Raw genomic sequence first — 16,316 nt, forward strand, 5'->3', positions numbered from 1 at the left:
AAATCTAGAGCCTGAACCTTGGAGCCACAAGGCACAACTTATTTATGTACAAAGGTGGAATTTGTACACCAGGAGGAGAAAGAGGTATTTAGAATGTTTGCTTCTGACTGCCAAAGTGTGGTGCACAGGTTCATGATTAACCACCTTCCGTGTGTGGAATACAAAAAGCATAGACTTTTTCCTTGTGGATGTGTTCAGGCATGACCATATTTGTTTGTTCTTTCTGCAGCAGTTAGAGCAGATCCAGAAGGAACTAAGTGTCCTGGAAGAAGACATCAAACGAGTGGAGGTAACAGCTGACCTACAGACCTGTACATTATGTTGAGTTTAGATCTCCTTATAATAGCAGCGCTTTGGCCCCAATCAGGAATGAAGTTTCTTTTGTTGGTGCTGAAAAACATTTTTGATAAACTAGCAATGCATGTTTTTTCTCATTCATATGGCTTGTAGAGCGAAATGCCCATATTTAATATGTGTGTTATAAAAGGGCTAAACATGTGAGTCGAGGTGGAATCAGGACTGCACATCACAGTGGTTGTCAGGACCGAACAGTGAGGTGGGAACTGAAGATATAAGGGCAGTGATGGGACTGGACAACATGGTGGATGAGTAGAACAATAGTCCACAGAAAGCCCTTTCAAACTTCCACTCTGCCAACTCTTTTACCCGTGTGACAAAAAAACACATCCAAGCCGCATTCATACAGTCTGTTGATTGTGGTCCAATGTTTTAGTTTTTCTTAGTAGATGATGCTTTTACATGTTTTGAGATCATGAAAGTACCAGGGTGTATCAGCTGATTGACTGTGAAGTTACACTAAATAATCATGTAATGGGCGGGGAAACCAAGTTGGTGTTAAACTTTAGCATGGGCAGTTTACAATGTGTTATTCAGTAATGGTAATTGAATGCCTAAATATATTGATCAAGTATTAACCACATATGCCATTTCCAGATCAGATTTGTTAACAAATTGACTTCCACTTCTAGCTACCCCTGAAGTGCATGTTGGCTAAACACCAAGATTCCCTCTGTTCCCTCGGGCTCTTCATCCACCAGGGGAGCTGAAAAAAAGCAGAATGCATTTAATGCCTTGTCAGTTATGATAATCTTTTAGCTAGTTCCTGAAAAAAAATCTTCCACAGCTCTGGCATGACTGAACCTCTGTGGCGACCTCCCTTTCTCTATCGACTCTTTGCTCTAGGTGAACTATAGAAGATCCCACACTGTCTAATTTATATTTTTCACATAACCCTGAGGTGTGTTGTCAGATAATTCTAAAAATGTTGTACCTATCCTGATGAAAGTCCTGGAAATATATTGCAAGGTCCCTATCCTCTCTGTTCCGTTATGTCATGGTTTTCCCCTTGTAGACCAGATTAAAAAGCCTATTAACTGCATATCCAGGCATTGACAACCACGTCACTAAGTCCCTTTTTTCTGCCTGTCATTCTTTGTGCTTGGATTGCCTCCGTAATCGATCTCCTCTATTTAGACAACAGTAGTCTTGTTTTAAGGGAATGAAAAAAGTGCATTATCAGAAATTACAACTATTAGCAATTCAGTGGGACGGTAGCATCTTGTAGTAATGGTTCCACACCATGAGCTGCATTTTCCCACAAACCATTTGAGTGAGTTGCAACATGTTTTCCACACCTGAACCACTTCTGCGTATGGCTAATGCTGAATCTTAGCATGTACTGCAAAACAAGTTGGCCTGTGCACTATAAGGAAAGTATCCCAAAGACAAACCATTCAAAAGCTCAGACTGCGTAAAACGCAATTATGAGACAAGAGACCTAAGACTGAGGTCCGCTTTAAGAGATGTGCGAATCATTCACAAGTATTTGTGTGTAGAACGTTATCCAACTGTAATTGCCATCTATAAGCACAGTAAAATAATGAATGTTAGTATTACCTAATTTAATAGTACATAGTAAATCCACACTTGTGTGGGTAACTAAGATGGCCAAGAGAAAGTGTATTGAACATAATGCTGTGATATGCTGTCTTTTGTCTGACTAGTATCTCTGTTGCAGGAGATGAGTGGTTTGTACTCACCAGTCAGTGAGGACAGCACAGTGCCACAGTTTGAAGCACCCTCTCCTTCACCAAGGTATGGATATCTGAAAAACATCTTTATTGTGTTTATTTGTTTCAGGATAAGCAGAACATTACCCAGACTCCCACAGCACGACAGTGAGTTCCCAGACACTTTTTCTTCTCCTTTCTGGGTGTTGTACAAAAATGGTGATGGCTCTGCAGGAGACCTTGTATTTGATCTATTCAAGCAGACGTCTATTAAAACAGGTTGCTTGTGCCCTGGTCCAAGGAGGACCTGGCTTGACAGTTCGGGCTGGACTGTTCTAGTGGAGCACGGTCAGTCACTGATTTGCATATGGCTGGATCTCAATTGAGGTGGCACGATGGGCAAAAGAACAATGGGATGAATGCTCTCCCGGGTAATAGCCAGAGCTTAGACTTATTGCAAGCATTCGCCCCATCACCCTTTGTATGTTTGGCAAAGATACTACACCATCAGTACTTCCCTAACATATTAATGGAGAAGATATTAATAAAGAGATTGTGCATCCATTAATGATTACCAGTAATTTGGGAAAAATGGCATTGACTGACATGATCTGCCACGATACATATGAAATAAGTTGCATAATTATTATTGCCTGTTAAAGGTTTTAGCACATATGTTTTCACATATACAATTTATACATGAAGTCAATTAGAACACCTATAATGAAGCAAGTATTTCTGGTCTGTTCAAAAAGAGTTCATCTAGAAAAAAAATCAGACAATATCCTTAGATGTTTCAGGATTATACCTGTTATCTTATACCATATTTACCAAAGTCCACGCAGCTACATATTAAAAGAAGTCTAGAGCATTGTCGAAATGCCCTTTACCGAACATGAATATCTCGTCTCCATATTTGCTCCCAGTGCTTGTGTGTGTATGAGTGTAGATTGGCTAGTTCTCATAGGAATCTTCTCCTTTATCCAGTGTAATCTTACTGATTTGAATCAATGATGTCCAATTCTAAACCGGCTATTCAGTTGAGTACTAATATATGTAAAGTCCTAAGATAATGATGGTGTGGGTTTTCTAATAATGTGTTTCTAATGAAATGTTTATGTACGTTGGTTTCAATAGTACATACCCCTAGTTACAGCCTTGTTGTTATAGTATGTTGGTGATACACAAAGATTGTGAATCACATTCTTTCTGATAGAGACTTCTAACCACAGATTCCTTGCTGTGTGAATTTCCCCAAATGCCAGACTATGTGAAAGATTTTCATAGCAGCTCCCTTTCGTGTTGGTAGGTGGTGTTGTGCAGCTCCGGGTCAGGGCCTGCCATGCATGGATGTGATGTTGGGACCACTGTATCTTAGCCGTCTCCACATGCTGATTTCACTTAATTTCTTTTCCCACCCTCAGACGTGGATCCGGCACTCACTCCCTCGAGTCAGTCAAACCTAACAGAGATTTTTCACACTAGAATTCCAGTGTGCAAGGGCTATGCCTCTTACTAAGACTACAGAATTTAAACCAAGCAAAGACTGTCACAAGTCCATGTCAGTGACAGCTCACACGAGGTCTGTCTCTGGGCTCTCGGCCAGATTTTGTGTTTTGTGAGAAATGCATCAAGTTGAACCCCAAAGCGATCTACAATTGCCAAGACACCTTGTATATCACGGAACATCAAAGCAAGCTGAAGAAGACCCTTTCCTGGCAGAGGAGCCGAGGACCGCTAGAGCTACCACTCTAGGGGGTCGATCTCATGACCATAGGGTGGGTCTAAAAAAAGTAAAAAACACAAGTCCAACCACGACTCTCCCACGTATGCCACTCGGAATTGTGTAACACCGCAGGTACCGCAAGGCTGCAAACTCAGACCCCGGAACAGATTCTGACCCTCATGCCTGTCCAACCTGAATTTTAAGGTTCTTCGGTGATGCCATAACAGCTTTGAGAATTTAAGGAGGCTATGGACTGAATTTTGGGTACCCAGCCTGTCCCTTCTGGTGCCTTCAGGTCCCAAGGAATTAAGGTGACCTCCAGTTAACCTATCACCGTTTGGTCAGCCACCAATGCCATCTGTGCCACTCGACCCGACCCAGGCTCCAAGCTCAACACCATTGCTTTTTATGGAGCCACGCCCCATGCTGCTGCCATAGCGACAACTCTGGAAGGAGATCCAATTATCCTTTCAGACTGAGCCAAACCTGGAGTAACCTCAACCGATGTTGCAGCAACCTCACCTCTATCCCCATTCTTATTCGAATCATTCCTGCCACGCGTGCATAAACTTGGAGACGACAATGACGAACCGAGCCAAGTTTTTGATGAAGAGAACTTATTTCTCAACTTGCAGGACACGGCCTGGATACCTCTTTTGACACTGGCCTCCATTATCCTCATCCAAATGTCACAGAAGAGTCTGCATTTTTTGACACAGTGTTTAGGAGTGCAGCCGAAGTCTTGGGCCCCAAACTACTTATCACTGAGGAGAAAACTAGCATGTTGGCAGAAGCGTTTCACCAAACTAACCAAGCATCTATTGCCATTCAATGAGGCCCATACGGATACATCGTTTGGCTCCATGGCAAAACCAGGATCTTGCCCTCCCGACAATAGACTGATTGTAAGGCGACGTAGGCCTGCTCCAAGAGACCCTGCCTTCCTCCTCCCAACTTCCGTCAGTGGAATGTCTGATGGTACATGCCTCCACCAGCCGTTTGAACGCAAATGTATTTCCGACCACCCTGCTAGAGAGTCGAAGCACATGGAGGCATTCTCCAAAACAATCTTCTCCTCTGCCAGGCTTGCCCTCAGATCAGTCTATATCAGCTGCTTCATGGTGAGATACACTCTTGTGTTATAAGTCATTGTGGCAAATATCTTTCCACTGTCCCAGACGATGTCAAACTAAACCTTCAATGTCTTTTTCACGATGAAAGACATAAAATACGCTTCTGATTGTGTCTGGACACAACCTATTGGGTTAGAGCAGGCAGCACCCTATGTTTCTTAGGCCCTGCTTGGATTAGCTCCGCTGGATACTCCATTGATGTCCATCATTCACTGACGGTTATGCCCTTCAACAGGACCCCATCTATTCGATAACAAGGCAGAGTGTTTCAAAGGCAAAAAGGCAACAAATCGCTTTCCTGGGCTTGCTCGCTAGTGCACCACTTTCCTCAACAATTTTGCCCCTTTTGAGGCTTTGGGAGCAGATATCAACAGAGCCAATGCCAGAATTTACCTCAACAACAGGCCACTCATTCTTTTCGATATAGAGTCAGGGGGATCAGTCAGCCAGTGACCAAGCCACCAGGGGCAGTGATGTACCCAAACCCCAGCCCCTCCTCTAGCATCTGCCGAAAAATGGCTTTAAGTCATCCTTGGCAGCAGACGATCGCACGGTGGGAGGTTGCATGACCTTTCATATCTCTGGGTGAGGAGCATCACATTTGACCAATGGGTGCGTCAGATTGTGGAACACTGTTGCCTCCTACCCTTCCTATCACGTCCACTAGATATGCTACCCACACCACAACTCCTCCCGGAAGACCACTTGTCCATCTAAGGAAAAGTTGAGGTTCTTGTAGCCAAAGTCACCTTAGAGAGGGTGCCAGCTTCAGACATCATGACTGGCTGTTGTTACCTTTATGCTGCTGTATAAAGGAAGGAGGCCTTCGCCCCACCCTAGAGTTTTTGAGCTCCGAACTTCTTCCTTTGGAAGGGCCAGTTCAAAATGCTTACCCTGGTCCATATTCTGTGTGCCCTGGATCTAGGAGACTGGATGGTAGCATTGCACATGCCTGCTCCACAATTCCCGTCCCGCAGGTGTTATACCTGCAGTTTCAGCTAGATCAAGAGCACTTTCAGTAGTCGATGCTCTCTTTGAGCCTTACTAGTGCACGTTGAGTGTTCAAAGAGGGTTATGGTAGTGGTCTCAACCCATCTGCAGAGGTTGGGAATAGCAGTCTTTCCATACCACAACAACTGGTTGTTGAAGGTGGGCTCTCCTCAAACAAATGTCATTCACCTCCAGATGTCGGCGGACTCCTTGACATTTTGTGGCTTTTCCATAAATGGGCCTAAGTCACACCTAACTCCTTCACAGCAGCTGCTTTTCATTAGAGTCATCCTTGAGATGGTGCTTTTCAGAGCCTTCCCTCCATCTCAACACCTCGAGAACATTTGTGTTATGATTCAGCTGTTTTGACGTTTGATCTGGGTCTAAGTGAGCGTGGCTCTGAGGCTTCTTTGCCTTCTGCATCATGTTTGTGGAGCATGCCAAGTGGTAGAATCAGGCTCTACAGTGATATCTGAAGTTTCAATGGGCTCAATACCAAGGGAACCTTTTGGATCCTATCCAGATGTTGGAGGAAACTACAAAATACCTGCAGTGGTGGCTGGGCTGGTGGCAGATGCCTCTCCCTACCCCACCAGAACTAAGGTTTGACGACTGCATCATTGCTGGTTAAGGAGGTAATCTGGGAGAGGTGGACCTCTGAGCACTTCAAAGGAGACCTGTCTCTATCAACTTATTGGAGTTGCGATCTATCCACTGTGCACTGCAGGCATTCCTTCATCTCATTGGGGGAACTGGTACAGGTGCTCACAGACAACATGATTTCCATGTGGTTCTGCTGCAAACAGGGTGGTATGGGTTTGTGGATCCTGTGCCAGGAGGAAATGGATGAAACGTCGGGGTATTTTTCTGAGCACCCAGCATCTGGCAAGATCTTTAGTCTTGAAAAAATCCTGGACACAACCATAAACTTAAAAGTAAATAAACAAATATGAAAAATGATATAGTCGACACCTGTGGTTTTCTTAGGGGATGTTTATGTTAAGATGTTCACAAGAAAAACAACGCCAGCCGACACGTGTTTCGTCAACAGGTCAATGCCTGTGACTCTTTAGGGTTAAGGACCAGTGATACTTCCAACCCGGTTAGCGGGTTATCAAGACAGCCGAGTGTGGCAGTCCAGTAATGGAAAGACATGAACGGGCGGGTGAGTCCGTGTGGAGTCCCGACACACTCCCTCGGCGAGAGACGAGCAACGACGTGGACACTACACCACAAGGCTCCACTCCACACGGACGCACCCGCACGTTCATATCTTTCCATTACCAGACTGCCACCCTCGGCTGTCTTGATAACCCGCTAACCGGGTTGGAAGTATCACCGGTCCTTAACCCTGAAGAGTCACAGGCATTGACCTGTTGATGAAACTCGTGTCGGCTGGCGTTGTTTTTCTCGTGAACATCTTCACATAAACATCCCCTAAGAAAACCACCGGTGTCGACGATATCACTTTTCATAATTGTATTAACTTTTAAGTTTATACGTGTGCCCAGGATTTTTTCATGTTTGTTTAGCGAAGGGCTTTCAGCTCTTCCCTCATTCATGGGTTTTGGGTCCACCTATGACCTGGTAGCACCACTTGGTTTTGTTCACTATTTCTGTCAATACCCGGCTAGGTTACCTGTACGAGCGCTACTCTCCTGCTACCCTAAAACCCTGTGCAGAACCAAAGATCTTTAGTCTCTGAGTCAGATCAACTCAGCTGACGTTGCCTAACAGATCATGAATGGTGGGGGGTGGACAGGGTGACTTCCATCAATGGATAGAACAGTGACTAAATCTGTTCGCCACTGCAGAGCATGCACATTGACGTTCCAGAGGCAGTCCCCCTTGGAGATGCATCTGCCTCGACCTGAGCTATGGACTTCTGAAAGCCTTTTCGCCCATACCTCTTCTGCCCACAATATGGACAAAGATCAAGAAAGACCTATCCATAGTTATTGTGGTGGGTCCATATTGGGTGAGGTGTGTGTGGTACCCAGTACTTAGTCATTAGCATATGTCCTCTGATTCGGCTGCCCCTTTGGGAGGACTTCTGTTGCAACATCATGGCCCAGTCTTACATCCAAGTCTGCACAAAATACACCTCCATGCATATAGATAGAAAGGTGGCAGTTGATCGCTTTAGATCGTCCTGCCGAAGTAGTTGGTGTCATTCTGGCAGCCAGGCATTCTCCTAGCAAAACTGTGCATGCAGCAGGGTGGGAGAAGTTTGATCTTGTGTTCCTCCCATGACATTCACTCTTTACAAGGCAGTATTGTCTGACATTTTATTATTTTACTTCTCTCTAGCCCAGCAAGTCTTTTCTGTGGTGACAGTTAAGGGGTATTCTTGGCCATTTTGGCTGATTAACCACCCCTTTTCAATTTGCCAGTAGTGATGCATTTATTGAATGGGATGATCCACAAGTCCCCGCCAACACCTATTGTCATGCCACAGTGGAACCTCAATTTGGTTCTCACCTACTTTATGTGAGTTCCTTTTGAACTGATGTGCAGCCGTCTAATATGCATTTTGACCATTAAGAACACCGCTGTCACCTCTGCATTACAAATGAGTGAACTTTAGGCCTTATCTGTCCAAAAATCTTCCAGATCTTTCTTTCCGAACAAACTGGGCCACCGGCGAAAAGTGACTTTCTTGCCAAAATGTAGTCATTTCATTCCAAATAGTTCAAGCCATTACTTTGCCATATTTCCATGCCCCACCTAATCCGAACAAGGAGGAGGACCGGCTCCACTGTCTGGATCCTAATAGGACCCTCCGTTTTTACATCCTATTGGAACCAGAGACCATCAATAAGATGATTAACTGTTTGTGGGCTTCTCTGGAGCCAGGAAGTGGTATAAAAGAGAGACCTCTCCTGATGCATAGTATTATGCATAAAGATCTATGGGCTAGCCAAGAAGCGGCACCCAGAAGGCTTGTGCACTCATACGAGAGCAAAGATTGCTACCACTGTGCTGACGTTCAGTGTGCCAGTTTTGGACATCTGCCAGGCTTCTACGTGGGCACCCTTCCCATGTTCACGGAGCACTATTGTGTGGATAGCCTGGTGAGACACGTCATTGATTGAAGGTCTATTCTAGACATGCCGAGTTTCCTAGTGTGTTCTATGCATGAGTGCGTATAGAGTGCTAAGTATTCTGGTAAGCACATATCATTGATTGAAATGTCTCTGTAGGATCAATGAATGTTTTAATGACATCTGCAAATGATTACATTGGGACTGCCGCTGAACACTCCAGTTGTTGGTTGCATGATTAATAGATGTTTCACTGTTTGTGACACACCTGACGTTTATTGCAAGAGTTTTGTTTTATGGCTGAATTTAGGAAAGTGTACACAGTTTGTTGTTTCAGACACACAATCAGTCCGATTCGAATCCAAAAGGCAAACCTCGGGTCGCGAGATTCGGCGTCTAACGGGGGCCACTTTGAAGAGCGCTTATTTACTTTACATGTCTCATATCACAGCGTACACTGGCTCACTTGATGAACATCGATAGCTCCAAGACGTGGAGCTCTTAAGCATTCGTGAATCATCTTTACAAAGTGTGCAGTTCTTAATTGAACTCCCCCCCCCCCCCCCGAGTGAATTTTTACTTTTGTTGGATGAGATACCCTTATGAGGAGCTTTTATCATCCTGATCTGGAATACAAGCGGTCACTACTACATTGGTTGACCCTACTCTATGCCCTGAGGAAGCTCCATTTGGGCGAAACGCGTTGGCTGCGTGGTGAATGTTGAATTTGACCATCTTGCGTCAAGAACATTTCCAAGATGTATTAAAGAGATCATATGTTTGACATCAATGAAGGACATTTTCTTTTCTTTAGTGTGCTCTAGCATTTTGAAAGATATCTGCTTTTTTGCCCCTCTATTTGCTTGTATTTGGATTTAATGTTTATGGTCTTGTCGCAGTGGACTAAAAGAGGTGGGCAACTATAATTTGAGTAATTTATTAGGATCGTCGTGTATAGTAAGGTGGTTCAACTACTTTCTCCCCTACTGCCAATCTGCTTATTTCTGATAGATACATCTGCCGTGTGGAATCCTCACCTTGTGAATATCCCCCTTGCGCCAGCAACGTCGGAAAATTCTTCGTAGCACGCCGGCGTGGACGACGTCATAGGAGCACGGCATCGCGCGCGACTGTCTGACGTCACTGACTCCTTATAAGGCCCACGTCGGCGTGATGACGTCAGTTCAATTTTTTCCGCGTCGTTGACGCTAACGGTTTCTGGGATCTTCTGCGATACTTTTGTATCTTGTTACTATTTGCTGTTACAGTTTCTCTGTTGAGATTTACTTCTTCGTCGAGGAAGACGGGTTTCAAACAATGTGGTTCCTGTACCCGAATGATGTCGATCACTGATCCGCATTCCGACTGTCTGTGGTGTCTTGGATCGGATCACGATGTTAAGAACTGTCGTTCCTGCTTCAAGATGAACCCCAAAGCCTTGCGAGAGCGGGAGGCGAAGCTTCTACTCGCGAAGGTGAAGGAAAGAGAAGCCGGAAGGTCTTCGAGGTCGGTGTCCAGGCGCTCGAAGTCGAGGCAGTTGTCGCGGTCGAAGTCGAGGTCGGCTTCGAGGTCCAAAGCGAGGTCGAGGTCCAGAGCGAGATCGAGGTCCAGAGAGAGAGGTCGAGGTCCAGGGGGAGGTCGAGGTCCGGATCCAAGTCGGCCTCGGGCCATGCTTCGAGCTCCTCGAGGAAGAAGCATAAGAGGAGTAAGCATCACTCCAGACATCACTCTGGCAAGGAGTCTTCGGATTCGAAGAAGAAGTCTTGTAAACATCACAAGGACTTCGTGTCTCCTTCTCCGGCTCTTTCTCATGTGGGTTCTCCAGTTCAGGAGCAGGAACCGGATCTGGAGTCGCACCACTCTTCGGTGCATGAAGAAGAAGAGGTTCCTCGAGCACCTACTCCGGTTGTGGAGCCTGAAAATCAAGAGGGCCAGGGTGCACCTTTGCCGGATCAGCCTCCTTCGGAGCGGCAGTTGGGTTCGTACCCTCCCTTTCCAGGTCCAGGTCAGGATCCCTCGAAGTTTTTAAATGCCATGTTTGGTGTTTATTCGAGGGCTATGTACCCCACTGGCGCACCGGTTGGCCCCATGGGTCCATTGTCTTTTAATTTAGGTGTGCCCCAGGCTTATGCCCCGGCCCCCTTTATGCCGTTTATGCCGATGCCTTGTGCTCCTTGGCTCGGTACGGCGCCGCCGAGGTCGTCGACTTCGCATGCGGCTTCGCCGACTCCGGATCGGCCTCGTGGTGATTCGGATCGTGGTGTTTCCCGTCCTCAAGTTCCTCGCTCGACGTCGGCTCCGGTGCCGTCGGAGTCGTTGCCGGATCCGCCGACTTCGGTACGCATGGAATGGTCGAGGCGCAGAGCACATCGCCTCTTGGAGGAGAAGGAGTATATGGACTCCGAGGTTGAGGAAGGAGAGTTGCAAGATCAGGGGGATTGTTTTGAGGACCTCCAAAGCGCAAGTGGCCTGGAACTTTCTCCTGAGTGGGGTTTACCATCCGTTTCGGATACTCCATCTAAGGACGTAGCACCCTATCACGTCGTTATTAGGAAGGCTGCGGATTTGCTAGGCTTGACTTTGCCCACTGTTGAGTACAAGCCCAATATCCTCACGGAAGTTTTACATTCGCCTTCTTCAATTGTAGAGCCTACACTTCCTTTTACTGATGCATTGACTGAGCCAATAATGGAGGTTTGGAAGAGACCTTTGACTGCTCCTGCGGTTTCCAGGTCGGTGGCAAGGCGTTATAGGGTGGCTCCTGATGACCCTGAATTTCTTTCCTCACATCCTGCTCCGGAGAGTCTGGTAGTGCAGGCCGCCTGTTCCAGCAGAGCTGCGGGCTCTTTCCCTCAGGTGCCGGCAGACAAGGACTCTAAGAAATTGGACCAGTCTGCTAAAAAGATTTTCTCCTCGGGTAGCATGGCCCTGAAATCCACCAATGCTACTTGCCTATTGGGGAGATATGTTCATGCGTTGATGGACTCTGTGAAACAACTTTCATCTAAGCTTCCAGAGGATGATAGGAAGAACTTTAACGAAGTGGTCTCTGATACTCAGGCTGCAGCTCGTATGGTAATACAGAGTGGTATGGACACGGTGGACTCTGTTGCCAGGATTATGGGCTCTACTGTTGCAACCAGAAGGGCCGCATGGCTGAAGTCCTCCGATTTTTCTTCTAATGTTCAGTCTACCTTGTTGGACTTGCCATTTGATGGGACAGGCCTCTTTGGTAAGAAGGCTGACGTAGCCCTGGAGAGATTCAAGGACAGCCGGGCTACGGCGAGGTCTTTGGGCCTTCAGACAAGGGGCTCTGCGGCTAGGAAGTTTAGGGGATTTGGCAGATCCACTTTTCGTTCCTACAACCAAGGTCAGCTGCAGCAGCAGCAGCGACAGAATCCTCTGTATAAAACCTACAGAGGAAAGCAAAAGGGCCGTGGTCGTGGACGCCAGGCCTCCTCCTCCTCCTCTTCCTCTAATAATCAACCCCCTCCCTCTGCAGCAAAGCAGCCCTAGATCCGCCATTCTGGATCATGTGGCTCCGGTGGGGGGTCGGCTTACTCATTTTCTACGGGATTGGGAATCGGTTACATCAGATCTTTGGGTTCTCAATCTCGTAGAAAATGGGTATGCACTTCCTTTCCAGGAGTTCCCTCCCAATTACCCTCCTTGCCAGGGTTTTTGTTCGGAGGACCACCTTGTTCGACTGCAGGAAGAAGTCCTGGCTCTGTTCAAAAAAGGTGCCATAGAGGTGGTCCCGGAGCAGGAGAGGGGTCAGGGGTGCTACTCCCGGTATTTCCTGATCCCCAAGAAGGATGGCAGGTTACGTCCAATCCTGGACCTCAGGATTTTGAATGTCTATCTCAGGCAGGAGAAATTCAAAATGCTCACTCTTGCGCAGGTTCTTCAAGCGCTGTTGGAAGAAGACTGGATGGTGTCGATCGACTTGCAGGATGCGTATTTCCACATCCCGATCCTGAAGTCGCACAGGAAGTATCTCCGTTTTACGGTGGGTTCGCAACACTACCAGTTTGCGGTCCTTCCGTTTGGACTTACTACTGCACCTCGAGTTTTCACCAAGGTGATGGCAGTGGTGGCAGCACATCTCAGGAGATCGGGGATACCGGTATTCCCGTATCTGGACGACTGGCTGATCAAAGCGGAGTCGCCCGAGAAGGTGCTTCATCACCTGCAAGAGACATCGCAGCTGTTGTACAGGTTGGGTTTTTCGATAAACGTGCCCAAATCTCACCTTGTGCCCTCCCAGCGCAACCTGTTCATAGGTGCGGTACTGGACACTACTGTATGTCGTGCATTCCTTCCTCCACAAAGGATTCGCGACATTCAGGAAATGATTCCTTTATTTCACAATGGAGCGGTTGTTCCGGTCCTGAAGGTCCTTCGCCTGCTCGGTCTGATGGCTTCTTGCATTCTCCTGGTCAACCATGCACGCTGGCACATGAGGGCACTCCAGTGGTGCCTCCGCAGGCAGTGGTATCAGCACAACGGGGATATCGGGGAGTCAGTGAAGATCTCCAGAGAAACTGCAGCGGATCTGTCTTGGTGTGGCGTGGAAGGCAATCTGTCACAAGGAAAGCCTTTTCAGCTTCCACCACCGGTGGCCACGGTGATAACGGATGCATCCACTCTAGGGTGGGGTGCTCATCTGGGGGACCTGGAGGTCAAGGGTCTTTGGTCTCCGGAAGAAAGGTTGCTTCACATCAACCTTTTAGAGTTGCGGGCCATACGTCTGGTGCTCAATGCCTTCCTCCCTTCCGTTCGCGGTCGGTCGGTCCAAGTCCTGACGGACAACACGACCGCGATGTGGTACATCAACAAGCAGGGAGGAGTAGGGTCGTGGTGTCTCTGCAAAGAGGCTCTGCGTCTCTGGTCCTGGGTTCAGGATCATCAGATTTGTCTGATGGCAAATCATCTGGCTGGAGTCCTGAACGTACGTGCGGACGTTCTCAGTCGGCAGTTCTCTGCCGACCACGAGTGGAGGCTTCACCCAGAGGTTGTTCACGACATCTTTCAGATGTGGGGAACTCCTCGGGTGGATCTGTTTGCCACTTGCGAGAATGCTCACTGCCCGTCATTCTGCAGTCTCCAGTATCCGATGCAAGGAGCATTGGGGGATGCGTTTCAGTTGAGCTGGGAAGGTCAGCTCTTTTACGCGTTTCCCCCCATACCCTTGATTCCTCGGGTTCTGAGGAAGATTCGCCAAGACCGGGCCCTAGTCATATTGGTCGCCCCGGATTGGCCAAGAAGGGTGTGGTACACAGATCTTCTCCACCTCTGCTCTGACTCGCCGCTCCGTCTCCCTCTCAGGGCAGACCTCCTCTCTCAGATGGAGGGGCAGGTTCTACACCCCCACCTCCAGACATTACACCTTCATGCCTGGAGATTGAACGGGGCAATCTGAATTCTTTCTCTCTCCCTCACGATGTGCTGGATGTCATTCTTTCTGCCAGGCGCGACTCCACCAAGTCCATCTATTCGTATAGGTGGTCTAAGTTTGTCTCTTGGTGTAGGGAGAGGGATGTTGACCCGTTGAAGGCACATTTGTCTGACATTTTGTTGTTTGCTCTTTCTCTGGCACGGCAAGGGTTTGCTGTTGCCACTGTCAAAGGTTATCTTTCGGCCTTGTCGGCATTTCTTTGTTTGCCGGATCAGCCCTCTCTTTTTAAATCTCCTGTGGTATTGAGATTTTTGAAGGGACTTATTAATAAGTTCCCTCCTTCTCCCTTTATTGTTCCTCATTTGGACTTGAATCTTGTGTTGACCTATCTGATGGGTTCTCCGTTTGAACCCTTGCACAAGTGTCCCATGAGGCTTCTTTCTTTTAAGACGGTCTTCTTGGTTGCAATTACCTCGGCAAGGAGGGTAAGTGAGCTTCAGGCTCTTAGTTCCAAGCCCCCGTTCTTGTCCATCCATGCTGAAAGAATGGTTCTCAGGACCAGGGCTGCTTTTCTGCCTAAGGTGGTAACTCCCTTCCACCTAGGACAATCCATTACCCTTCCTACCTTTTATCCTCCCCCACACCCTTCCAAGGAGGAGGAGAGGCTTCATCGTTTGGACCCGAAGAGAGCGGTTAGTTTCTATCTTGATAGGACTAAAGACTATCGTATTGACGATCAGCTCTTCGTGGGTTTTGCTGGCTGCAAGAAGGGCAGAGCAGTGCACAAGCGCACACTTTCCAGGTGGATTATCCTCTGCATCAAGATTTGCTACTCTCTGGCGGGTAAGGACCCTCCTGAGGGTATTAGAGCTCATTCAACTAGAGCAAAGTCTGCAACTTCTGCATTGTCTAGAGGTGTTCCTGTTGAGGACATTTGCAGGGCCGCGACATGGGCCTCCCTCCACACTTTTGCGAAGCACTACTGCTTGGATGCTGAGGTGAGGAGGGACGGCCACTTCGCGCGCTCTGTTCTCCAAGATTTCCTGGTATAGCGGAGTGGTCACCCTCCTCCGGGAGTGGGGACTGCTGTGGGACTCTATTCACAAGGTGAGGAATCCACACGGCAGATGTATCTATCAGAAGAACAAGTTACTTACCTTCGGTAACGCTTTTTCTGGTAGATACAGTATCTGCCTGTGGATTCCTCACTGACCCACCCGCCTCCCCGTTGTCCACTCTGCTATACCTGGGTTTGTGTGCAAATGTATTTATGATTTTGTATTTCGGAAATTGTATAGTTTTGCACTTTAAATGTTTTAAGTTTGTATGTACTGTGTACATTGTATATATATGCTTGTTGGTCCGTCCGGGTGCCTCGAAGGCACGGAAAAAAGGACGGAACTGACGTCATCACGCCGATGTGGGCCTTATAAGGAGTCGGTGACGTCAGACGGAGTCGCGCGCGATGCCGTGCTCCTATGACGTCGTCCACGCCGGCGTGCTACGAAGAATTTTCCGAACGTTGCTGGCGCAACGGGGATATTCACAAGGTGAGGAATCCACAGGCAGATACTGTATCTACCAGAAAAAGCGTTACCGAAGGTAAGTAACTTGTTCCTCTGGCTCTTCACCTAGCCTCTGCCCTGCATCTGTCCATACAGCTCCTGCCCATATGTATGCTTGAGCTTGTCTGTATTGAGCTCTGTAAACCTGAATTGTTTAGGAGCCATTCTGCTTCTGGCCACAAACGTTGAGTGCTTGAATGGAAGCTGTAGTACTTTCCCTTTGAGGTTAGAGAATTTATATGAATATGCATTTTGGTTTTCAAGCATCTGCCCAGAATTACTTCTGGTGGCCGCTAGATAAATACTTCCAAGTTTTCTGGCTCATCTCCTTTTTAGGTCTGGCTTGACAGCGCATCTTTCATTAGCCCATATATGATCAAAGTCAAAACTAAAACTCAGGAGCACTACAGCGTGTGTCTTTGGCTCCGCA

At 47.4% G+C, this 16,316-nt stretch overlaps 1 protein-coding gene across 1 annotated transcript in view; it reads left to right on the top strand.

Annotated features, from left to right (window-relative positions):
* Positions 1 to 16,316, top strand: part of COP1 (COP1 E3 ubiquitin ligase) — a 917,107-nt gene that overhangs the window by 248,910 nt on the left and 651,881 nt on the right. The window contains exons 7-8 of the mRNA XM_086956597.1: positions 230 to 289; positions 2,039 to 2,115. Coding sequence (XP_086812723.1) covers positions 230 to 289; positions 2,039 to 2,115 — 137 coding nt within the window. The remainder of the gene's footprint in view (positions 1 to 229; positions 290 to 2,038; positions 2,116 to 16,316) is intronic.

Source organism: Lissotriton vulgaris, chromosome 1_1 (assembly GCF_964263255.1).
Source record: "Lissotriton vulgaris chromosome 1_1, aLisVul1.2, whole genome shotgun sequence".
Classification (NCBI taxonomy): domain Eukaryota; kingdom Metazoa; phylum Chordata; class Amphibia; order Caudata; family Salamandridae; genus Lissotriton; species Lissotriton vulgaris.